Consider the following 24,571-nt stretch of genomic DNA (forward strand, 5'->3'; position numbering starts at 1 on the left):
GTTGTTTGTCCCAGCCACGCAGGTTGCTCTTTGCCTTGCTTCTGCTTGTTTGCCCATGTTTGCCTATGAATAACAAGAACAGCAACAGCAGCAGCAATAACACAACCAACAAAAACCAGCACAGGAAGTTCGTGGGGTGGGGGTGGTGTGAGGGAGAGGCACCATAGAGAGCGAGAGCATGTCTCGTGCCTCCCTTCGCGAACTCTCACGACGCCCACAACGAACTCAAGGCGAATTCAAAAGCGTCAGCAACAGCAGCATCAGCAGCAGCATGGCCAGGAGCGGCAGCAGCAGTAGCCATCCGCCAGCCTCTTGAGGCACTGCAAGGCGACGAAGACGATGACGATGGCGACGCCGACGACAACGTCGACGACTGTCACTCTTCAAGAGAAAAAAAATATGTTGGGGGCGTTCTGCTTTCACCCTGGCAAAGGGTATGCTAATGTGTAGGAGAGACCGAACTTCGACCACGTCAGTTTCCCCCCAAAAAGGAAACAAATCGGATACCCCTAAGTCATATGTACATATGTTTGCCAGAGCAACAATTAGTCGCAAATTTGAAAAATATTTTAAATATATCCACCATGTAAATTTAATTCAAATGATTAATGACTCGGCTGACTCTGCCAGGGTATCAAGAGCTTCGACTTTCATTGTTTCTTGTTTTGTTGTCGCTGTCGCTTTTGGTGGGTGTGGGTGTGGGTGCTCAGCAGCTTCTTCAGCCGCTTTGGTGTCGCTAGGAGCAACTTTGTGCTCCCAGCTCCTGTCGTTGTCGTCTCTGCGTTGCTTGGCTATGTATATTTTTTGTGCGTTTCTTCGCTTTTCTGCTTTTGCATGACTTATTTGCGCTCACCTTTGGTGCTGGGCCCTCGTCCTTGGCAAACTGCTTAATCGCCTTTGTCCCTTTTAACTTTTGCGCCGCCAATTTTCTCCCCTTTTTTTTTTTTCTTTTCTTGTCTTTGGTCCGTTTAGGGCTTCCTGGGAATTTTCCTCTCTATCGGGCTACTGGGTTTAGTTTTCGTTGGCACTTTTTCTTTTTTTTGATTATCAACTTTCTTTTTGATTTATTTTTGTCGCTGTTGTTGTATTATTTTTTAATGGCTAAGAGTGCTGTACGTGTATTAAGAGATTATTTAGCATAGAAAAGTTGTGGGCATTTCTTTTGGTTTCACTTTCGCTTTATTTTTTTGTACGCTTTTGTGGCGGTCCCCGAGACGACGTATTCAACAAATTGTTCGCGCTTCTCCTTCAGCTTCACCTTCACCTCGCACTTGCTGGCTCACTCACTCGCTCGCTCGCTCTTTTTCTATCGCACTCTCACTCACACTTTATGTGTGTGTGTGTGTGTGTGTGTGTGTGCCTAGCAAGCAGCAGGTTTTTACAGTTAATTGAGTCTGCTAATCTTTTTGCTGTTGCTGGTCACACTTTTTTGTTCCACAATTTTTTTTATTTTTTTTTTTTTCGTTTTTGCTGAGAACGTACTTGCTTTTTTTTGCGTGCCTTTCAACTGTTTCTTTTTAGCTTTCTACGCTTTCATTTACTTTACTTTCGGTTCTTTGTATTTTTGTTCTTTTGCGTGTTCTATCCGTGCTCCGGTCTCCGTGCTCTGTGTCCGTCTGCGTGCGCGTACGCTCTGGCTCTGGGGGGCTCTGGGACCCGTTGTGATGCTGCCTGCTGCCTGCCGATGCCACGACGATGCTCCCCGACTCTAATTGCGTTAAAATATTTTCTGCTCCCACAACAACTACAACAACAACAACAACGGGAGCGGCGACAATCAGAGAAGCCAAAGAGAGAGAGAGAGAGATAGAGAGGAGAGAAGCAAGAACAACATGCATGTTGATACTACCTCTTCGACTGACGACTGGCGGCGCGCTCTTCTCCAATTTGTCTGGGATGCTGGCCTGCCTGCCGCCTGTCCGCCTGTCCGCTCGCCAGATGCTTCCTTCTTCTTCGCACACAGTTCAATTTCAAGTTCTTTTCTTCTTTTCGGCCGAAATATCTCTCGCACAACAACAAAACTTTGACTTTGAAGAGCTTTCGGTGAGAGCACAGCTTCGTGTTGCCTCTGCCTCTGCCTGTGTGTGTGTGTGTCTCACACTGGCATTGTCGTCCTCCGGCTCGTGTGAGAGATTCGTTCGGTTTTCCTTTTCCCATCTACTACCAACAAATTTTCGTATTTCGTACGTATTTGGCGCAAGCTCAGTTTATTGTTGCCATTCGTTATTAATATTGTTGTAGTTGTAGCTGTAGTTGTTGTTGTTGGCATTCGTTATATATATTTTTGTATTGTTTTTGTTGCTTTTGTTGTTGCTGTAGTGGAATTTTTTTTTTTGGTTTTGGTCCTTGTTGCGCTCAGGAGAGCGGCAGCAGCAGAGTATGGGGTTGCAGCAGCATCCACACGAGTCACTCATCGACGCTGTTGTTCGGGGTTTTCCTTTCTTTATTTTCCGCCTCGCTCTCGTTTCAACAGAAAACAGGACTGGATCTGAGCAATAAAGAAAATGGGATTTAGATTTATATGGCTGCAAAATAAAGCTAAATATCAGAAAATATTTAAGTCATTTTTTAATTTTTGAAAATTATGTTCCAATAAAAGCTAAACTGTTGCAACAATAATTATATTTTCTCAACTACTCTTCCAAAAACTAACATAAACTCCTTTGTTGCTGAACCGCTCCTGTGCCGCACTGCCATTTTTTTTATTCGTTTGTCAAGAGATATTTGATGCTATTCAATATGCTCTTGGATACTTCTGCTGGATGGGAAGCGTGGAAGCCAAAATAAATACTACAAGTAAAAAATTACAATCAATGAATATGATTTTCTCCTTTCCGCTTGGACTTGCATATTTGATTATTTTCAGAAAATTCTTTAGATGGCTTGGAAAAGCATATTCAAGTATTTTAAGTAGGTGTACTTTTATCTTCTGTCTGATCTTAACTGAATATAGCTATTCGGCACGTAATTACGTATACGTAATTATTTACTCTTCTACAACTGGAATGACCTCGGCTACTAGCAAACCGCTCCTGCTTCGCCACTCTATGCCACTCACTGGCATTGTTTCTCGTGTTGTTGGCTCTGTTCCATATTACACTCTCCCACACGTATCCATATGTATGTATGTGCATATATATTTACCCACAAATATATACATACATACATATATCTGTAGATTTTTTTTTGCATACTTTCCCCGACTGACTGGCGTGCTGTGTAGTGCCCCGTTGCTGTTGTTGAGAATGCCACCTCCTCCTTGCACCCATCTATCCATCCATCTGGCACCCCTTTTTGTTGACGTTGGCTCTGGCAGCCGAGCAAAAAGGAGGAGCTGAAGCTGCTCCTGCTCCTGGCTCCGGCTCCGGCTCCAGGCGTTTTTGTCGCCTTTGGAGGAGCGGCATCCTCGACGGTACCTGGTCTGGTCGGATGGATGTGGCATGGCTGTGGTATGGTGTGGCATGTGGCTGCATGGCTGCATGGCAGCATGGCATGGTTGTGTATGGCTCTCTTGTTGTGGGTCGCCAGCGTTGCGGGCTGAGCTGTTTGCGTTGTTTTTCCTCGGGTGACTGTCTGAAGTGCAAATTTGCTTTAATTATTCCATGGCAACAACAACAACAACAACAACAGCAGCAGGAGGAGCACCGGCAGCAAGAACCACGACATCTGCAACGGACTCCAACTCAAATTCAGGCATTGCCTCAAGAAGCACACACCCACAGCCCCCCCACACTGCACCCCTGCACCACACCCACCCACACATCCCTCAGCAGACAGGAGAGACCTGGTGACAGCAACATTTACTTGTGCACCAATTTTCACACCTCCCGCTGCAGTGGGGGACGAGCAGGTCCTTTCGGCGACATTGAGTGACACCCTGCGAGTGGATCAGAACCGCAGTTTCGTTTCTCCCAGTGCACGACCCAGACAGGACATTATCACAGTTTCCTCCAACATATAATCCATCCGAACCAACCCACAAAACCATCCGAAGGATGCCACTATCCAAACCAACCAACAGACGAGCGAGCGAGCGAACGGGCGAACGGAACCACTGACCCCCTTTTTGGGTGGCTTCTACCGTAGCTTTTGATGCTTGACATTGTTGGCAGTCGATATTGGTTGTAATTAGCTTTAATTGAAATTGCTCCATTCCCATCCCATCCGTACGTACATAAAAATGTATATACATATATATTCGTGCATGTCTCTGTGTGTGTTTGTGTATGTGTGTGTGGTGGTCCCGTGATTTGGGTTTTAATGCGGAAAATGTTTGTAATTTTGCCAAAGTTAATTTATGGTGACCCAGACCCAGACCCACACCCACACCCAATGGTAAATTCCCGTTTACAGTTTCAGTTTCTCTCTGCCTCTCTCTCCACCTGAAAGCCCAGCCAAGCCAGCCCTGTCGCATTTCACGGTTTTCATTTGCCACTCAAATAATTAGAGAAGTTCCATTCAAAAAGTTTCCACATTTCCTACAAATTGTGCGGATTGTTTGAATTCAATTGATAAACGTAAAATGAAATGTTTCTGTGTTGGGAATGTAAGCACAAATAATTTGCAGATAGTCATGAAAAGAGGTAAATGTATTACCGGAAATTAGATAAACACATTGACAATAAATATTAAATGGAAATATTAACAACAACAACAAAAAAAAGGGAAATACCTGTAATGGCATGCTATGCTAGATTAGATATCTCTATACAATTTACAAAAATGTAAATTGCATTGTTACATTTCATTATCTCAATTCATATGTTTAATATGATTTTCGTATTTTTTTTTTCATAATTATTACTACGCATCGTGTAGAACTTATAAAGACGATAATCACGATTGCAGTGGAAACCTTTAAAGAGTTTTGACACACAAACATTTTATGGCACAGATATGAAATGATATTCCAGCCCAATGCCAGCGACTTTTATCATTTTTTTTTTTTTTGGATGTATCATGATTGATAAAATAAGCAAATAAACAAAGAAATCACCGAAAAAACATTCGCCATATAAGAAAGAGAACTGGAAAATGTTTCCATTCAGTTAACCAAATTTTATTTCCGTTTACATTTGAGAGTAATAAATAATACAAAACAGGTTTATGGAAATGTTAAATCAATAAGCAAGCAATTTAAAATATTTTATTTGGTTATTCCAAATGATTTATCTCGATAAATATTTATGTGAGTACTTTAGTAACAGACTAAAACCAGTGCGGCTTAAATATATGTATGTAGTAAACATAGACGCCAAAGCAATGAGATTAAACGTGATTAAACAGCTTTGTTTCCATGTGGTATTTTGCTATATCTCTTCATGCCTGATCAAATAATAATAAACTTGAGACGGAAACCAAATCGAAATCGAAATTGATTAGCGTGTCGTGTGGCCATAAAACCATCAAATGCTTTCGATTTTCGATTGATTGAATGCCTCAAGCCGCACTAATTAAAGAAAAACAAATGAATGCCATTATTAATCTAAGGCTATCAATCATTTTTATTGCATACTTTTCCGTGTCATATATTGCACTACATAAATAATTTATGTACTATTGTCATATGCATATGTATGTATGTCCAGAATCGACCACAAACTACAGTCTTGACATTGCAGCCGCAATTGTAAATTCTTAAGGCAGCAAGCCAACGTGATCGATTGAATTTATAGCCAGGGGCAATTGTTGGAGTGGCTTGGGAATCGCCTGAGAAATATATTTTATGATAACTAAGGTAGCTTGTATATGACTGTGTTGTATATATCAGAGAGACGCCAGATATAGATATAGAACTACAGCGATGCATCGACCATAAATGCGGTTTTGGCTGCCAATAGATTTGATTTATATTTACTTTTATTGCTACTGTGTTTGCTCTGAAATAATAACCTATAATTAATTCTAGCATTTTGAATGTAGTTCTGTGTGGATGTTCAATTCAGAAAATTTACCGAGAGCTCTCGGGCAGTGTAGAGTTAAAAAAAAATATCATCGGGTGCGCAAGAGGAATGTGTTAAAAATTAGCTTAGGGTAATGTGATTTCGAGCAAGAAAGACTAGAGACTGGATACCAAAGGGTTACGATTTCTGAGCAAGCTTTTGGTAGTACTTCCATACTGAACGCCCTTTCCTACTCCCCTTCATAACTATGCTCAGGTGGAAGAAGATAAGAAGAAGATGATACAACAGACACTTACATTACATGAGCTACAACTTCGTGCGGCTCTTCGTGATCACCCGAGTGGAGTACTTAAAAGAGAGAGAGAGAGGAGAGAGAGAGTGAGAGAGCGATCGAGCAATCGGGAGTAATCGTACAACTTTGATTCAATGAATGCGATTCAATTCTTGTGCGATTGTACGTGTACAACACACACACTTACACACACTTAAACACCCAGTTAGACACACTACTTGCATGTGTGTGTGTGCCTATAAAACGCATGCAAGAATTTGCAGCGATTTAGTCGTGTTTAAGCAGGTCGCGCGGATCGTCTTCGTTTTGCCCCCCACTCACCATACGGATCGCGTTCCCGTCAACGTGAATATGAAAGTAAAAGTACCCATTGCCTTTACGACGAGTTCTACCAGCACATTCGACTCTTAATTGATTTGCAAACTTTGGGCAATTCCGAGAGAGAGAGAAGCAGCGAAAAAAAAAAAAAAACAGTGAGAAAAGTGACACGAGATTTGAGACATCAACGGAAAAGTTGTTTAATTTCCTGCCTGCTGTGTGAATACCAAAGTAGGTTTTTACCCCATTTGCACCTTCGCCCCCCACACACAGCAACAGCTCAGAAACCATTTTTCAGCCAAGTTCAACGCAAACGGCAAAAAGTCATTGGCTATAATAAAATAAATACTTTAGATAATTCACATTTCTGTACGTACGTGTTTTTTGGTCCAATTAAAACAAAAACAAAACAAACAAAAAAACACCGAATGCGATATGCAAATTAAAATTAAATTCGCTTATGATTAAAATGCTTGCTTTCGTTCGAGCTTTGAGCTTTGTTATTAATATTGCATGTATGCATATGGCTCAAATACTTTGGCTTTTTATTCACATGCGTTACTCGTTTCGTTTTTGGTTTTGGTTGTTGTTGCTGCTGCGGCTGCGGCTGCTGCTGCCCCCCGAAAATTAATGCCAAGTGAATGATTTCTTAATGAATGCATATGTATATTTTATGGCATGAGGGAAAACTCATTTTTCAGTGCTACTTAATTTAACCATAATTTGTAAATTTTATTAAACAAAACGGGTTGCATAAATTAATGTACGATTTCGACGGGTTCTGAAACGTATTCATTTATTTGAGAGTTGTGGAACATTTAATGAAAGGACTTTAAGGGAAAGCTACAAGTGTACATTACCAAAGAAAAATAGGAAGAGTACTAGAAGTGTGAATGGCGTAGAAGATTTCCTAAGAATGAAATCAGAAAAGACAAAAAATAATTCTACTTAATCGGAATTTATCCGCTATGAGGAAATAAATAAATAAATAAATATAGATCGTGATGACAGGTGGATCTATAGCTGTAATGATATTATAAATACTCATTATTTCGTTGAGAACTTGGAACTTGTTTCTAATTTGAACTCTTTCTTTCCGCTAAAAAGTTTCATAATTTTACAATGTTCCAACACTATCATTAGCCCCTAAAAACTGTGCCCAACTTCTCCTTGGATGCCAATAGACACACATAAGTAACAGCAACAAAAATAATGATATGCCCACTCATAAACTATGCCTAGACGTAGCGTTCTCTCATCCCCAAGTTCTCCATCATTTGGGCGCTGAAGATAACCGGGGGAAGAAGAGCCAGCCGGCGGAGCTGAGCGGTGGTGAATGTAAAACCTAACGATAGGAAATACATGGATAATTAAAAAAGAAACAGACGAAACCAAAGTATCTTATCGCATGCCACGAAAATTGGGCCAATAAACACTTCTTACCACAAATTAACAATTGTCAACGCGACTAATGACACAGCCAAAAGGCTGACAAAGACACAGACAAAGACACAGGCACAGGCACAGACACGGACGATGCGTTACGGGATCGGTTGGTTGGTCGAGTGGATCTGGGGCAGGATTACACATATTGATAATGTTTTAATAAACAATAAACTCGGCACACAGAGATAAAACACTTTGCTCGATTGTCGATGGAATAAATTCAAGCGAAAGCCGAAACGTAGCCAAAACAAAATAAGGGAAACCGATGATGATCGATGATCAATATACTCGTAGAAGGTAGACGGTAGACGGTATACGGTATACGGTGTACGGTGTGTCTGTGTGTTCATGGCTGATTGATATTCAAGTGGATTGGGGCGGGCCTGTTAATGAAACACTCGTAAGTGGAGTAATCACACACATATTTTGCGATCCGATCGCAATCGTGAAACCAATTCAGAGCGGACACTGCGATCCCAGTGCTGTGTGCCGGGTGCCGGCTGCTCATTTAGTATTCGAAATCAATCACAATTCACACTTTGCCATACGGTAGTTGTAGTATTAGGGCAATACAATCCAATTAACTCATCCGGCAGAACGATAAGGGGAAAACCTCAATCCACAAGTCCCCATTCCCCTCCCCCCCTCCCAGCTAATCGTAGAGACCACTAGCCGATCGTCGATTCCGTGGCACCTTCGATTTTTATGGCTCAACTCCGTCAAGTGTTTAGTGGATTTTTTTTATTTGTCATTTCTTGTTGGCCGATTTCGGGGTAAATCTTTTACGGTATAGCGCCCTTCCTTATCGTCGAGATAAGCCAAAAAACATATAAAGATTTTCTATATGCTGCGATCAATCATTGCAAAGCCATTTATATTTGTTATAAATTAATGCAAATATACGACTTGAGATAAACTTTGTGAGAGCCATGGCCGATCGGGCGGCTATACCGAAATCCGTCGTCTAGTGCAAACACAATCAATGTGCTAAATAATTCTCTATATATATAAACAACTTTACTTATGGATGGATGGAGTGTCACGGAAATAAACTGAATATCTGTATTGGATTTCTTTCATTCCCATAATTGATCAATTGAAGTGTGTGGAGCTCTGGAGCTCTGAAGCTTGCCTTTGACGTCAGTCCGGGAGTTTGAAAGTCGAGTCAGCAATTAAATAGGCCAATAAACAGAGTTATATGGAAAGTCAATTGGGTACTAAGAATTAAAGAGGTATTTATGGGCCTGTACGTACGGTAGAAATGTGTAAATTTCGTTACTTTTATGTGCTATAGAGACACTTCGTAATGGTTAAGCTTAACCTATATTAATATTATATTTAATACATTCAAATCAGAGCTGAATTTTGGTTTTCTTTCATGCCTTGAACTTGTTTTAAATCCTCAAAAATCCTAAGGCTTTCTTCTGTAGTTGAAAATATGTTGATAATTCTTTCCAATTTCCTCTAAAGCCACCCACCTTGCAACTCTTAATTCCACTCTTAATTTTTTACTTCTGAAATCAAGTGGCATGCGTAGACATGAATTCCCCCTTGCTGCCGGACATGGTCTAATTGAAATGGAATTACCCCATAAATATGTGAATTCCTGTACGAGTATTACTAGTATCTGCCACACATTTGACACATTCAGAGATAATACTTTCCAGCCAATGGCCAAGCCAAACTCACATTTTAATTCAGTTTTTGCCCACCTCGTTTTAAAGTGTGTGCACCACTCAAGTACATTGGGGATTAATTGTGTAATGCGAAACTTATTATCTACCTTGATTATCTATTGCTGAGCAGTTTTCCAGGCAACGGAATGCCTTTTTTTTCGCTCTAAGAAATCGATTAGATTAACACTACAACAATAAAACGAACAAAACGAACAACTGCTGCAAAATAATTACAAAAACAAAAAACAAAATCAAATAATAGAAAATGTTCGTTGTCGTCGTCGTCGTCGTCGGGATTGGATCAAAATGAATCCACGTGACCAGTAGCTGATACGCATATACCCCTAGACCACCCTACCATCTGGCATTACCTTCTCCAGACACCTTACCAATTTCAAAATCCGTGTAAAATGTAAATGCTTTAGCCCCCCACCAATTTCAGCGTTGGCCATTGTGCAATGAGGCTTGAAGCGTGCAAAGAAAACCTTTTTGGTAACGGCTGTGATAAGTAAGTCGCTGGCTGGGGGTGGTGGGAGGGGCAGACCCCGTACCAGATCCACTGCCTCCCTCCCCCACTCCGTTGACTTGACCCAAAGCTAACTAAGTACGACAAATTTGCTTATGGCTTATGGCCAGGCCAATTCGATCAGGGAAACATGTCACGTAGAATCATTCGTAGTGGTAGCTTTCGTTGATTCGTTCGCAATGCAAAATGCCTTTTGCCTTTTGCTGTGTGTATATTTGTTGGGTGGCTCAGCGTGAAACGGGGGGCCAACCTCCAGCAAGGTCAAGTGGCGGCAAAACTGAATGCAACAAAAAAGAAAAATCAAGAGTGAAAATCGTCTCTACAAAAAATCAAGCAAAGAAAATCAAGAATAAACGCTGGCATAACAATTAACTAAAGGGAAATCTGGCAAGCCCCTCTATGGGTTATAGACTTACATATATTCGGGGAGTCGTTGAGTGACTTATAAAGAAAGAGTGGAGGATTGCAAGATAAGAAGAATAGTAGTAAAACGGAAATACATAAAGAGCCCTAGTGTGTCGGGTAATCTGGAGCCTCTCTTGATCCTATTTCTGATTGATTAAAAAAGTCTGAAAAATTACAAAAGCCATAATCAATTTATTTAAACATTCTCCAAGATTTATTTGATGCAGAATATTTAAAGTTTAAAATATTCCCCTTCCCTCCCCTCCAGTCGAAGGCATCATTTCTTTATCCTATAAACACATGACCTGCATAACGATATAAATTTAATTTTATCCATACATTTAGCCGCCATTATATAGACAGAGATATTTGCTTAAAAGGCTTAAAATATTAACTGGTGACACACGAATGCTAATTAAGCGGCTTTTGTTCGCCATTTGCTCGCCTGACAGCACGTGACGATGATAATGATACGCCAATGATGATAATGATAATGATGATGCATGATGCATGATGCATGATGATGATGATGTGTAGAAAAGTTTTGTCAACGCGTCTCTGTCTGAGACCAGACACGCGTCAATTAGTGCCCCAAACCCCAACCCTACCCCTCCAAAAACAAACAAGCCACAAAATCGGCAAAACGTTGTAGGTTGAGGAGGAGACGCCATGTGGTAGACACCAGCAGCAGAGCAGCAGGCACCAGCTGACTTGACTGACTCCTGAATGAGTGACTGACCGACCGACCGACCGTTCGAGCATAAATATTGTCTAAAGTAATTTTTTCATGGCAAATTGCTCATATCAATAGCAGACTTTTGTTGAATCGGCGTTAATTAGAGGTGAAAATTGACAACATTGAGCGTGTCTCGTCAATTATGCAGTTGTGATTGCAAATAGACTTTTTTACCGCCCTCAGCAAAAAGGGGCCCTGTCCCCTGTCTGCCTGCCTCTCTTGTGTACATAAGTCTATATTTAGTGTTCCAATCAGAGCGTGAAAAGTGTCAACATGTTGCACAGTGCTTAATGACAAAGTAATTGGAAATACAAATGAATAAACTTTAAGAAAATGTTTTCCCGCAGCAAGTATTTTAGGGGTTGTAGCCATGAAAAGGGTTTTCAAATGTTAGTCAGAAGTTTGCAAGGCAAAAAAATAAAGAATTTGCCACATCATAGAGTTACACATATATTTCCTAGCATTTACAGTCGAGTAGGTATAATTCTTGTGTTGCAAATGGAGCTATTAAGTGGAACCACCAGGATCGCATCACTTTGTACAATTATTATACTTCTAAGAGCATTATTAATGACAAAATCTATTCCGCATAGCAATAGAAAGGCATCGGAAGAGTCTCCAAATTTTCCTCTCCTATATCTACAATTTCTTACTCTTTTTTTTTGTATCCCCCACAAGAAAAATCTATTTCAAATTTATTTAGTACAATTATAGATAGACTTGTCTCCTGCCATGCTCTACGGCTACCAAAACGCTTTGTGTGAGCCATAAATTAGCAAATTGTATAACCAAAACTGTTGAATATCACTGGGCGAGAAAAAAAAATGTAAATGTTGCCTGCCTCTGCCCTGTGGCTTTGTTTGATTTCAGCTAACGAACCGCATGACTTGATGTCACATTTTGTTCTCTACGCGCAAAAAAAAAAGAAACGATACAAAAAAAGCTGCCAAAAACAAATAATCACAAATTGTATATGAAATAATCAATTCAGCCTCATTATTTCGAGACGGCGGCGGCACAAAATAAAAGACGGGAAATACTAAAACCGAGCTCACGTGAATTTATTTAGATACTCTGCGTCATAATAGAGTGTTGAACAAATACTAGCCCTGTGTGTGTGTGTGAACCTAAAAGTGTCGCTGGGGGAGCCATCAAAGCGAGAACCGACCAGGTTTTTAGGCAGAGATATTCACAGATCGACAGATCGACAGATGTCTGCTCTGGGTATGTGATCTGAGACCAGCCGTACCCATATAATTAAAGCTAATTGCTGTTAATTTTGATCAACTTTTATCATTATTATTTTGTTGTAGCACATTTATTTATTATTTACGTTAATCTTTAACGTTTTTTTTTTTTTCACATGTTCACAAATTCTTCACAAATCACACTGAAAGAAATTAATGCTAGAATATTTTATTTAAATCTTTCGTACGAGACTACGAATCCTAAATAAAAGATAAAAAGGTACAGGACCTGTATGATCAGAATATTCGATAGCTTTTAAGTAGTGAATACTAATAGAACTATAGTAATAAATGATATGAATGTACCTTTATGATCATACAAATTTTATTACAGTCATATAAACTAATAGAGTTATCCCACAGTTTCCCTCTTAAATAAGGATATGTATTATATACCAATGATAAATTAACTTCCAATCAAATGTTGGTTTGAACACAATATATAAATGATCTACTAGTGTGCCGTAGCAGCCATAGCAGATGACAGTAAAGTTATCTTTAAAAATGTTTTCTTACTTGTTTTACCAATTGGAGCCCCCCTGATTTTAGCTCAGTGTACTCATCAAGGGGGGGGGGCCCTCCTACAGCTGCCGTACTACCTGCAGCTCGAGTCGAGTCCCCAGTCCACAACTCGTGGTAATGAATTTATTTCATTGCTAAACGTTGAACGAGATAGTTGTAAAAAGTCGCGTATCGCTGATTAATATTTTCATACCATCGATTCGAATCGAATCGGAACCACGTTCTGTGCTGTGTGCTGTGTGATGTTTAGTGTGAGGAGCTAAAGAGAGACGCCGTAAACGAATAAAACGACCATAAATCAATTTAAATGTTGCAGATCCACAAAACGATGACGGCCACCGGTGAGCCAGGCGCCAGGGAGGACACCTCCGGTGCTCCAGCCACCCTAATCACGACACCCACGACCATCAACGCCCCCACACCGATACCCGTGCTCAGTGATGTGCCCATGCCAAATGGCAATGGCAATGGGAGTGGAAGTGGAAGTGGAACAGGGAATAACTTCAAGAGCAGCATTGTCATCGATAGCCAGCCCAAGCGGCGTGTGAGCATTATATCGGATCCGCCAATGATCGCTGGTGGTGGTGGTGGTGGTGGATTAGTCGGAGGAGGACTGGGAATTGGCGGTGTCGCAAGTCCCGGCGCCGGATACGATAACCTTGCCTTTGAGCAAAATCCCAGGCGTAAAATTTCACAGGTTAGGAATTTCGATAACGATCGTGGTGGATTGGTGCGATCGTAAATTTGGATTTTGCGTGTGCTTAGATTTACGCGGTAGCCAAAAATACACGTAAAATGTTCGCTCATATTTCTACTTTTATTGATCGGACTCGGATGACGCGCAACGATCGTGCCGCACAGATAACCGACAGACGAAAGTGATTGAAAATAACCTCGAATTGTACATGCAACATATTAAATTTACAGACCTCCACACACTCGCACACGGACATTGGACCGGCGCGAAGGAAGAGCATACTGAAGGACACAGTCACCAGCCCAACAACGCATGACAATGAGAGCGATCGAGTGTCAACGCACAGCTATGGTGAGTCCTGCAACGAATCTTCAACGGATTATTCCCCCAACATTCCGTATTCCGTTGCGGTTAAACACGCAAACGGGTATAACAGTGGAGTGCAGTTACATTTTTACATGCACAGAGTTGTACAGTTGTGTAGTACAGAGAAAGGACGTGTTCGCTGGCGCCACTGTGAAACTGTGAAAAGTGTAATAAAATGAAAAGTACGCGAGAAAAGTGGGATTTAAATGACCTTAGGCACGTTTGAAGACATTCCTTAGGTTCGCTATGCCAAGCGGGTTTTATAAATGGCATTGCAGGACGTGCCGAGAACGCTTAAGTGAAGATTTTCGCAACTGGCGCCACTGAGCAGCGTAGGTACAGTTTCACAGAAAATGTCAAAAAGCCACAAAGAAAGATGTCATGTCTGTCTGTCTGTCTGTGTGTCTCTATCTGTGTTCCTTTGATAGATTTCTTTCTGGAAAAGTTCGCTGGAATAAGCCTAAATCAGTTGGAAAATGCAAATAACTTGCCAATGTCGATGTCTATTTGGAATTCAATTTGCTGGCGCACGGTTAACATAATCAATTAGCAGCAGCCGGGGGGAAGTGGAAGTGGACTCTACCAATTTCCAATCTTATTGCGCAGGTCTTGCCTTGCCCACCCTCCGACGGTCTCTCTCTCTCTCTCTGTCCGTGCTGATATTTTGCCCATAGTTATCACCTAATTAGAGCTCGATGATGACTGACGAGATAATTTGCGGCGCGTTTTGGGTAAACATCGCCCCCGGGAGGAGTGTGGAGTGCTCGTGTACCCAGAACTGCATGGATTGATAGACGTTTTGCCATTTCGTTTGCAGACAACTATCGACAGAGTGCACTGGATGTGCTCAATGCCAAATATAATGGCCAGGTGGCCCACAGCTCGGCGGGTGGCAGCAATGGGGGTGGAGCCAACTATGTGGAGGAGTCCTGGATGTACACATTCTGTTTGAAGTGTCGCGGCGAGGAGCCATCGTCATCGTGGGAGCCACCCTTCTGGCAGAAGATCTTCCCCTATCCGCTGTGTCCCACCTTCAGGACATTCTCGCGACTGGTGTCCATCATTCTGATAGGTGTGTACCCCCCTCTACCGCCTCTAGCTATCTAAGTACTATAGCAATATAGCTGATATCTCTCTCTCTCTCTCTCTCCCTATCTCTCGCTGTCTCTCTTGTGTCTCTCAGGTGTTCTCATTTGGATCACGGCCTTTGTTATCATTGGCAACTCGGCTGCCCCTGGTGGACAGCTGTTCAGTCTGGTCGTCCTCACTGTGGCCGCCAACTTTGGCGGCTATCTGATATCTCTGACCACCCTGCCGCGTCTCATTGGCATGCTCCTGGTGGGCATACTCTTTCAGAACGTTGGCTGGGTCAATCTCGATGGTGACTTCTCGATTGTGACAGCGCATCTGCGCAAATTTGCACTCACTATAATCCTGACTCGAGCTGGACTCGAAATGGAGCCGGAAGCCTTCAAGAAGGTCTACAAAACGATCCTAAAGCTGGGCATCATTCCGTGGTGCGTGGAGGCTGCCATTGTGGCGGTGATGTCGCACTTTCTGTTAGATCTGCCCTGGATCTGGTCGTTCCTGCTCGGCTCCATTATCGCTGCCGTCTCGCCGGCTGTGGTGGTGCCCTGCCTGTTCCGGCTGCGAACGAAGGGCTACGGCGTGGCCAAGGGCATACCCACGCTGGTGGTGGCTGTGGCCGGCGTGGACGATGCTCTGTCGGTGGCCATCTTCGGCATCATCAGCACCGTGATGTTCTCCGACAAGGGACTGGGCTATCAGATTGCCCAGGCACCTGTTTGCATACTGGGCGGCCTCGGTTTCGGCGTCATCTGGGGCAGTCTGGCGCGCATCTTTCCCGAGAAGGGGGATGCCTATGTGGTGCCGCTGCGAACGATGCTCCTCTTCACCGGCGGCCTGATGGCCATCTATGGCAGCGAGGAGCTGGGCTTCGAGGGTGCCGGCCCCCTGGCCGTTGTCTTTTCCGCCTTTGTGTCGAATATGTTCTGGTGCAAGGACGGCTGGGATGTCGAGGATAATCCAGTGTCCACCGCCTTCGAGATCTTCTGGATGATCTTCGAGCCGATTCTGTTCGGCATCACCGGCTCCACCATCAAGATACGCGAGCTGGACTCGCACATCGTCTCCATTGGAGCCGCCTGCATCTTCACCGGCGCCATTCTGCGCATCTTCACCACGGCCGGCATTGCGTTCGGCGATCGCCTCAACCTCAAGGAGAAGTTCTTCGTCGGCCTCTCCTGGATGGCCAAGGCCACTGTCCAAGCGGCACTCGGACCGGTCGCCCTGAAGCATCTCGGCGCGGACGCCACGGACGAGGAGCGCAACTATGCCAGCATTGTGCAGACGATCTGCGTCTTCAGCATTGTGCTGACGGCACCGCTGGGCGCCATTCTGATATCGGTGACGGGGACAAAGCTGCTGACCAAGACGAAACAGCCGCAGGATCTGAGCGGCTGGCGACGCAGCCATCGGCCGTCCATACGCGACATCAGCATCATCGACGAGGAGGAGGAGCGCGAAGATCCCGAGATACCCGAGGACAAGGAGACGCACGATAATACGCTCAACAATGCACACATTCCGAGCATTTCCTATACGTATAATAAATAAAAGTTAGTCGCAAGGCAAGTGGACGAGGGCAGATGGCTCTCTCTACGTTTTGTTTGGCTCACAGCTGTTGATTGATTGATTGTTTTTCTTATTGTACATTAGCCTTAAGTGGACTTTGCATTCCGAAATAAATGAATATCCATGCCATGCCATTAATTGCTGGACCACGTATGCCTTGCCCATCCATAAGGTTTACACATTAATTGTGAACTGTTGCCTTAAGCCAGAAATCGTTAAATATTTGCAGCTGGAAGCGCATATGGCACTGGGGCAGGCAACCAGCGCCCCCAAATCCCTGGCAACGTCAGACCAAGTGGATTCTGTGGGTAAGAAACTTTGAGCCTAAACCTGAGGCTGTCCCGAATGCTTTTCTTCGGGCTATAAGCGGCACATTAAAACTGACACCGCCTCAGTGAGTGGCAGAACCGATGCCACCCAGAGATGGACACTTGGAAGCTACGCCTCCGGAGCGTTGAGCGCTGCAAGTGCAATGGGGAATTCGCTTACTTTGTACTTTTTGGCTGGCCAGAAACATCAATCAGCTGACGATCGCTAATCTTTCTGGCACTCACTCTGGGACCTGCTGGCTGCCTGTCCTTGGCTCAAAGTACTGGCCATCTGCAACTTCAGGCCGAGCACGTACTGTTTACAAGCTCTTTGAAGCTTTGCTCTTAGCTCAGCCGATTGAGGCAGGCGACACCACTGCAGCTCTTGTTCCATCCAATTACGATTGCATGTGAAGATTTATCGAGCTGGAGTTTGTGGCTCCTCCTCCTCCGGTGGCGTCTGAACAGCTCGTGCAGCGAACAGCCGAAGGAGGTTTACTTTGGCCTCTAGCTGCACTTTAGAGCCAAGGGAAAAGCCTCGGGGGAAATGCAAAATAAAAGCTGCGGCTATACGCTCAGCCATCTTTAATCTTTAAATGGTTACATCTTGCACACTGGGGCTGGGCTTACAAATATTTTTGTATGGGTTCGCCCAGAATGGCTTCCAATTCCTGAACGCCAGTGCGTGTGTTCCTCTCCACGCGCTGGTGCTCATCCTCCAGCAGCTCGGCCACAAATGGCACCGTCTCCGGCAGCAGCGGAGCAAAACTTTCGCCCAGCTTACGGGCAATGGCCACACAAGTGTTGAAGGACAGAATGCGCACCTCGGGCGTGGTGGTGCGTGTCTTCAGGAGCACCTGACTGTTGAGCTGCTTCCACATGACATCGTTGGTGGCCACGGCCAGCTGGGCAATGCACTGGCTGAGCGCCAACTGCAGCGGCTCACTGCCCAGGACCAGTTCGTTCTCCAGCTGGTCCACCAGCGGCTGCATCAGTGTGTTGAAGCGATGCTCGTTGATGAACTCGTCGGTGCAGTGCAAAAACACATGATGCAGGGTGCTCAGAATGGCCGTCAGCAGTTCCACATCATCTGCCTTGTCGCCGGCGGCCGTGAATGCCGCACTGAGTGTGTTGTGCTGCCGCAGCAGCTGCGCCGAATCCCCGATAAAATCGCTGGCAAAGAGCACAAAGAGCGACTTGAGGGCCTCGGCTATGCGGTTGGTCAGCAGGAAATACGTGAGCTGCGTCTCCCGGGCGCTGCTCTCCAGCGCCCATTTGTGCACTTTCGCGTACATGGGACGGAAGCTGCTCTCCGATAGCTTCAAGATCCACGTGACAAATGCCTCGGCAATGCCGCTCTCAATCTGCGACACCTGCGACCGCTGCAGTCCGCGGCCACGCACCTGCAAACGGAACTGCAGCGCCTGAAGGAAGAGCTCGCTCAGCGTCTCCTGCACCGGCTGCAGTTGGGCATTGGTGTTGTGCTTGACGCACTGCAGCAAAAGCTGGCGCATCAGCTGGCCAACCTCATCGTACGCCTGAAGTTCCAGCAAACTGGTGTAGGTCTTGGTGCAGCTGGGCACCAGAATGCGCACCTCCACGCCCTGGCCAACGACAGACCAAAGCTCCTGCAGACGCAACCTCAGTGCCTGAGCGCGCTTATCCTGCACTAAGAGTGGACCATCCAGCTGCACAGAGAGACGCACCAAGGCGGAGATAATGTCCACGAGGTAGGGACCCAGAAACAGAGGCAGAGCCTTGAAGAGCTTGTGGAAAGCTGTGAGGGAAAACGTTTAGTAAATTGATAATTAAGTGAAAATAAGGGGGGGGGGAAACAACTCACCCGTCACGAGGGTGGAGCAGACATAGTCTGGCCCCTGTTTGAGTGTGACCATTTGGTGGACCTGCTCCTTGAGGAATTCCGTCAGCTGCGGCGCAAACTTGGGCAGCTGGGCGAGCGCGTGCGCCTTCAGGCTGGCGCAAATCTCTCCCAGGGTGAGCACCACATTGCCCACAACAGCCTTGGGCACATTGGCGCGCCGCTTGGTGATCTTTGTGAGTGTGGCCAGCAGGGAGCGGCACTCCTCGAGGAAGTCCCGGCCATGGCGATGGGCCAGCAGCTGCAGCGCCTGCAGGGCCGTCTGCTGGAGCTGTGCCTGCTGTGGATTACTGGAGCCACTGTCCAGAATGCCATTGATGATGGCCTCCAGCGGTGCGAAGAGCACACCAAAGTGCTCCGTCGTCGAGTGGGCAAAGTAGTCGCTGGTGGGCGTCAGCTTCGTGACGAGCAGCTCGAGCACCTTGATGCGCACTTGGATGAGCGGATGGTCCAGCAGATCGGTGATCACATTGAGGAAGTACTCCGGCGAGAGCATGCCAATGGCATTGTCCAGCACATCCTGCGCGTGATTGGACATCACCCGCCAGTACTTCTCCAGCGAGGAATTGCCCGAGGATGCCTCCAGGGCGCGACTGATCACATCCACATAGGCGAGGGTTTGCAGGATGAGCGCCTGATAGTGCTGCAGTAGATCGCTGGGATTGGCGCTCTTCATCTTGGCCTGCCACTCGCTGGAGCTGCTGATGCCCGACAGATAGTCGATGATGATATATTTGTAGTGCCGCAGCTGCTTGAAGGAACGCGTGCGGACATCAAAGAGCTGCTGCTCGGTGGACAAGAGGGAGGAGCCGCCCGCATTCGTTCCAGATTGATTGCTTTTGTCGACGGGCAGCTGGCCAAGGTAGCCCAGCAGGCGTATGCATGTCTCTAGGGCGACACTTGGCTCCTGGAACATGAGCGTCAGCTCGCGCGCAAAGTCCAGACGCGACTTGTCCAACGCCACCTTGTGCGGCATCGATTCCAGCAGCACTTGAGCCTCGAAGAGAATGCACAGGAACTGCCACAGATGCTCCTTGGGATCGAGGACACGGAACAGCGTGGCATAGAGCGACAGCCGCCGGTGCACTGGCACATCCGTGCAGATGTCCGCGAATACCTTCAGCACGGGTATGACCAGGCGATCCCTTTGTCCGGTATTGAGCAGCAGGATGGGTATAATGGACTCCACCACGTTGTGGATGATGTGCAGACTGAAGGCATCGTCGTGCCGGGCCACAGTGGAGCCGACGAACGTGAAGATTTCGACAATCTTGTGCAGCACCTGCTGCGGATACAGACCCGCGCAGTGGGTCAGAAAGAGAAGGGCATGCTGCTGGGTCTGCGGATTCTTCGTGTTCCTCAGGCACTGGACCACCTGCTCGATGCGGAAGCAGGACTCGGGCAGTGCCCTGGCCAGCTGCACCCCCGTCGCTTGGGCCGTTTGGCAGCAGTGCAGCAGGCTGGAGAGGATCAGCTGCTTGGGATACTCGGCAGCGGTGTGCTCCTCCAGCGTGAGGCACGACTGAAGCAGCTCGAAGAGTGTGGGTATCAGCAGCTCCGAGCCAATCAGCTGTTTCTTGCTCTCCAGCAGCTCCAGCAGCGTCATGCCCTGCTTCCAGGAGGCGCTGGTGAGATCCACCTGCTTGGTGGCTGTACTGCCACGCTTCGTGGGCGTCTTGGCGCGCACACCCTTGCCGCACATATCCGTTAGCATTTGCACCAGGGGCTGGCATTCCATGCGGCAGCGCTTGAGCAGCCGATGGCTGGCCAGAAAGATGCTATCGTTGTCCGCCCTGGTGGCTGCCTCCACAATCAGCCTGATCAGCGATACCTTGTGCTTCGACTGCAGCCGCTCGTACGTTTCGGGCGTGAGGATGCCCAGCAGGACACACGGTATGGGCTGCAGCTTCTGGTCCAGCTGAATGTAGGCATCATGATGCGCGAAACTTGCCTCGAACAGATCCCAGGCGAGCGGTTGCCGCTGCAACACATTCAGCGCTATATTCCCTTCGTAGCGTTCCATCACCGATTTGTAGATCTCACTGTGGGGCCACGGCAGCTGCTTCAGCTGACAGTTGGGCCCCTGGGCGAGCGCAATCTTCTGCAGAGCCGCAATACCCAGCGGCAGGAGGGCGGTCAGGAAGTGCTCATCGTTCACATGCTTAAGGGCTCGCAGCAGAAAGTCTGTGCATATCGGTGGCTGCTCTGGATCAGAGGCCAGGGCCAGCACGGCTCGACGTAGCTTCGATAGCATTAGCTTCTCCTTGGGCGTGGCCTGCTCTGGCTGCAGTATTGTGTAGAGTATCAGCGCGTACTGCTCGTGATCCATGCCCAGTTCGCTTCTGCGCTGGAGCAGCGCCTTCACCAGCTGCTGGACATGCGGCTCGAGCTCCCGTTGGCTCATCAACTGAAGGGTGTCCATGGCCTGCAGTCGGAGTGTTTGCAGTGGCGAGCCACAGGCGTTGGCCACACGCAGCACATGCAATAGGCTGCAGTCCAGCTTGGAGTCTTGGTTGGCAATCACCGCCTCCAGCAGCAGGAAGCCCTGCACTCGGCACACCGTATAGTCCGAGTCATTGGGCCACAGTTCTGGCAGCCTCTCGAACACACAGAAATTGGATAGGAACTCCAGCTTGTGCTGTGGTGCGGGCAGCATCATGATGAGGCATCGCTTGAGTGCCTGTGTCCATTCCACACGCTCCGCAGGCTCACAGCGTTCGCTGAACACTTGGGCGCCCAGAATCTCCATGAGACGCAGGCAGAGGCGCAGTCCATCCGTTGGCTGTGTCCAGGGTATGGCCACCAGACCCGTCCATTTGGTATTACGCGCCAAAGTGAGCAGAAAGTCAAGGTATAGCTGAAGCGGCACAAAGTTCTGGTCGCCGCGATTGCCCTTAATGGCTCTGAACTGAACGCCGCGGCTGTACAGGCAGATCCTCTCCAGTATATGCAGACTGTCTTGGGGTTGCAGCTGCCGCTTGGCATAGGCGGTGAGCAGGAGCAGCAGATGCGTCAATTGGGATGCCTCCTGCAAGTGGGCCTCGCCCCCATGCTCTTCGACACTTTGCAGCAGGGCCTGCTCCTGGCTGAACAGCTCATGGCTGCTCCCGGCTATCACATCCAGAAACTGCTGCCGATGCTTGGTCACCGCAAACTCTGGGTACTTCTTGCTGACCTTCAGTTGGCCCAGAAATGGCACCTTGGCGCAGAACTCGCTCTTCAGTATCATCAGCAGGGCACTGTGCTCGTGCTCGGCCAGTGGCTCGGACGGAAAGAGCAGCGGCATGAGGGCCAGCAGCACTAGGTTCGTGTCATAATGATTGCTAACCGCAGCCGTGGTCAGGTGCAGGACTGTCAGTGGAACGAGGGCACGCCATTCCTTATGCTGCTGCTGCTGGGCTTGGGCACGACGCAGCAGGCGACACAGAGTCTGGGCAAAGACCAGGGGTTCCAGCATTTGCAAGAGCAGCTCGGTGGGCAGCGACAGTATGGCTGCCACCACAGCGCCGCTATCATCGTTGATTCGATCGGGCAGACATTCCTGCAATAGCCGGGCGCCACGTTCGCGTTTCTTATCCGATTTCAGATTCTGCACAAGGTGCTGTACGGCGCTGAGCCGCCAATCGGAGCTGTAGTGATAGAGTTTCTCGTAGACACGCTTGGCCTTTTCATCCGTGGTGTTTAAACGGAAACCTATGGGTTCAAAAAGGGCCATAAATAGTACAAAGGAATATAATTAGAAGCCATTTGGCACTCACCCAAAGCCAATTTCAGGGCTTTCTGGCGATTGCTGGTCGTGGATCTAGCTCTCAGTGCCTCTTTGACACTCAAATCGAAGGCCTCCGGATAGCGTTTCTCTAGCTTCTCCAGGTAGGCAGCATACCAGGTCTGAAAGCTGCTTTTCTCGGCTTCCATTTCATCATCCGAATCAATGACAATTGTATCCTCATCCATGGGTATGGGTATGGGTGGGGGGAATGCCGCTGCCTCGCTTTCGGTATTCACAAAACAATCCAAAAAGCAACTAAAAGAAATAGAGAGAGGGATCAGTAATATGTATGTTTACGTAAAGCTCGGCGGCCACTGTCTGAATTACTCACTTGATCAACTGCTGAGCAGAGGGCTTGTGGAAGGGCACATCGGATAGCAGATTGTCGAGGAATTGCTTGTAGGAATCCGATGAAGGATCATCCTCTCGAATGGCCGTCACAGCGCCCGTCATCAGTGGCATGCATAAAGATTGTATGGCAAAATTGCCATTCGCCAGCGATGCCAGGGCAGCAATCAGCCATTTTTGGCCAATAAAATTCAAAACAGTTTGCGGCTTAAGCTGTGGCCCCGCAGCCTGTTGCTTGCCATAGATGCACACCAGCAGCAGCAGGGATTCCGTTTGCAGGCGCTCGAATGGACAGTTGGCCACACGCTCCAGCAGGGCATTGCAGACCTTGCTCTTCAGCTTGGTGCGCGACACCAGTTGGGCCACAATCACATAGGAAGCGGCCATGAAATCGATTGTGTCGGCTACCAGGCCCTGCAGCAGTGCCTCCAATATGGTACTTATATGCCAATCCTCCAGTGGTTTGGCCGTTTGCAGTGCGCCCACAACGATGGTGGCATAGAAATTGATTTGCGCCTGCAGTTGATGGGCTCGTGGACCCAATTCCTTGACGGCCTTGCGAGTGCTGCGACAAACGAAGCTGAGGAAGGCGGGATTGCTGGCTGCTCGATTTATCAGGGCCGTCTTGGCTAGTGGCACGCCGGGTCGCTGCAGTGGACGCAGCCAGAACCACTCGGCGTCCACCTCGCGCAGCCTCATTGTCTGTAGGATCTGGACAAATATGTTTGTCTCGTGGTACGGCAGTATCAACGCCATCACCTCGCCCCTGTTGTATTCGTGGATTTGGAAGCGGCGCAACAGCCACTCGAACGCCATGTGCGCCGGCCTCAGCAGTATATACGGCGACAGCAGACGCAGAAACTTGGCTATGGCCGCATCCAGCATTTTGTTGACCTCCGGCAGCTCCACGGAGCGCTCAAGCGTCAGCGTGGCCTCATCGAAGAGCGTCAACTGGAACTCCTTGAACGCTGGATTAAAGTCGGTCAGCTCCTGCAGTCCGCTCAGTCCAATCTCATAGATGGCCCTCCTGTCTTTGGTGGCCGCCGCCTTCGGATCGAACAGTATCGAGGCGCGACTGCGGGCATCGGCGAGCGTTACCGTTGTCTGCGGTGCTGCCAATTTCTGCAGCTGTTGGGCCAATGAAGTTGTCATTTTGAATCCGTAATCCGTTTTCCTTGCACAAATCAAAACGAATTAAATTAATATTATTGCGGCGCACGCCACACGTGTTTTGTTCAGTGTGACCGCGGACTATTCTGACCCTCGCAAATATACCGAAATATACTACTTATGTGCAAAAAATACCGAGTGTAATACATTTCGATAGGTGCGGTGTGACCACAGTGTGCAAAAGTGCATACTCTACGGTTACACTGTTTTGTTTCAAAATTCAAAATAAGTGAAAATTCAGTCAGCGGATTGGATAGTGATTTACTACAATGCTTATTTTATTAACTTAACATGTATAATGTTAAATT

At 46.9% G+C, this 24,571-nt stretch overlaps 3 protein-coding genes across 4 annotated transcripts in view; 1 reads left to right on the top strand and 2 right to left on the bottom strand.

Moving 5' to 3' along the window:
- Nucleotides 1–1,287, bottom strand: part of LOC111072024 — a 28,159-nt gene extending 26,872 nt beyond the window's left edge. The window contains exon 1 of the mRNA XM_022363604.2: nt 854–1,287. The gene's annotated coding sequence lies outside the window, so the exon portion shown is untranslated. The remainder of the gene's footprint in view (nt 1–853) is intronic.
- Nucleotides 1,288–6,471: 5,184 nt separating this feature from the next.
- On the top strand, nt 6,472–16,940 carry LOC111072027 (sodium/hydrogen exchanger 9B1). 2 transcript variants are annotated; one of them, XM_022363609.2, is made up of 5 exons: nt 6,472–6,744; nt 13,388–13,768; nt 13,999–14,119; nt 14,952–15,206; nt 15,318–16,940. In XM_022363609.2, the coding sequence occupies exons 2-5, from the start codon at nt 13,400–13,402 to the stop codon at nt 16,769–16,771; spliced, it is 2,199 nt and encodes a 732-aa protein (XP_022219301.2). In that variant the 5' UTR covers nt 6,472–6,744; nt 13,388–13,399; the 3' UTR covers nt 16,772–16,940. The 2 variants fall into 2 exon arrangements, with proteins under 2 accessions (XP_022219301.2, XP_022219300.2); XM_022363608.2 differs by lacking the exon at nt 6,472–6,744 and adding an exon at nt 13,309–13,322.
- A 707-nt stretch (nt 16,941–17,647) lies between these two features.
- On the bottom strand, nt 17,648–24,344 carry LOC111072023 (HEAT repeat-containing protein 1 homolog). Its single transcript, XM_022363603.2, has 4 exons — nt 23,077–24,344; nt 22,735–23,000; nt 18,941–22,669; nt 17,648–18,874 (listed from the first exon to the last, which is right to left on the bottom strand). Exons 1-4 carry the CDS (start codon nt 24,243–24,245, stop codon nt 17,724–17,726), a joined length of 6,315 nt encoding a protein of 2,104 aa, XP_022219295.2. The 5' UTR covers nt 24,246–24,344; the 3' UTR covers nt 17,648–17,723.
- Nucleotides 24,345–24,571: the final 227 nt, after the last annotated feature.

The sequence above is a fragment of the Drosophila obscura genome, unplaced genomic scaffold, assembly GCF_018151105.1.
Source record: "Drosophila obscura isolate BZ-5 IFL unplaced genomic scaffold, ASM1815110v1 contig_179, whole genome shotgun sequence".
NCBI classification, from domain to species: domain Eukaryota; kingdom Metazoa; phylum Arthropoda; class Insecta; order Diptera; family Drosophilidae; genus Drosophila; species Drosophila obscura.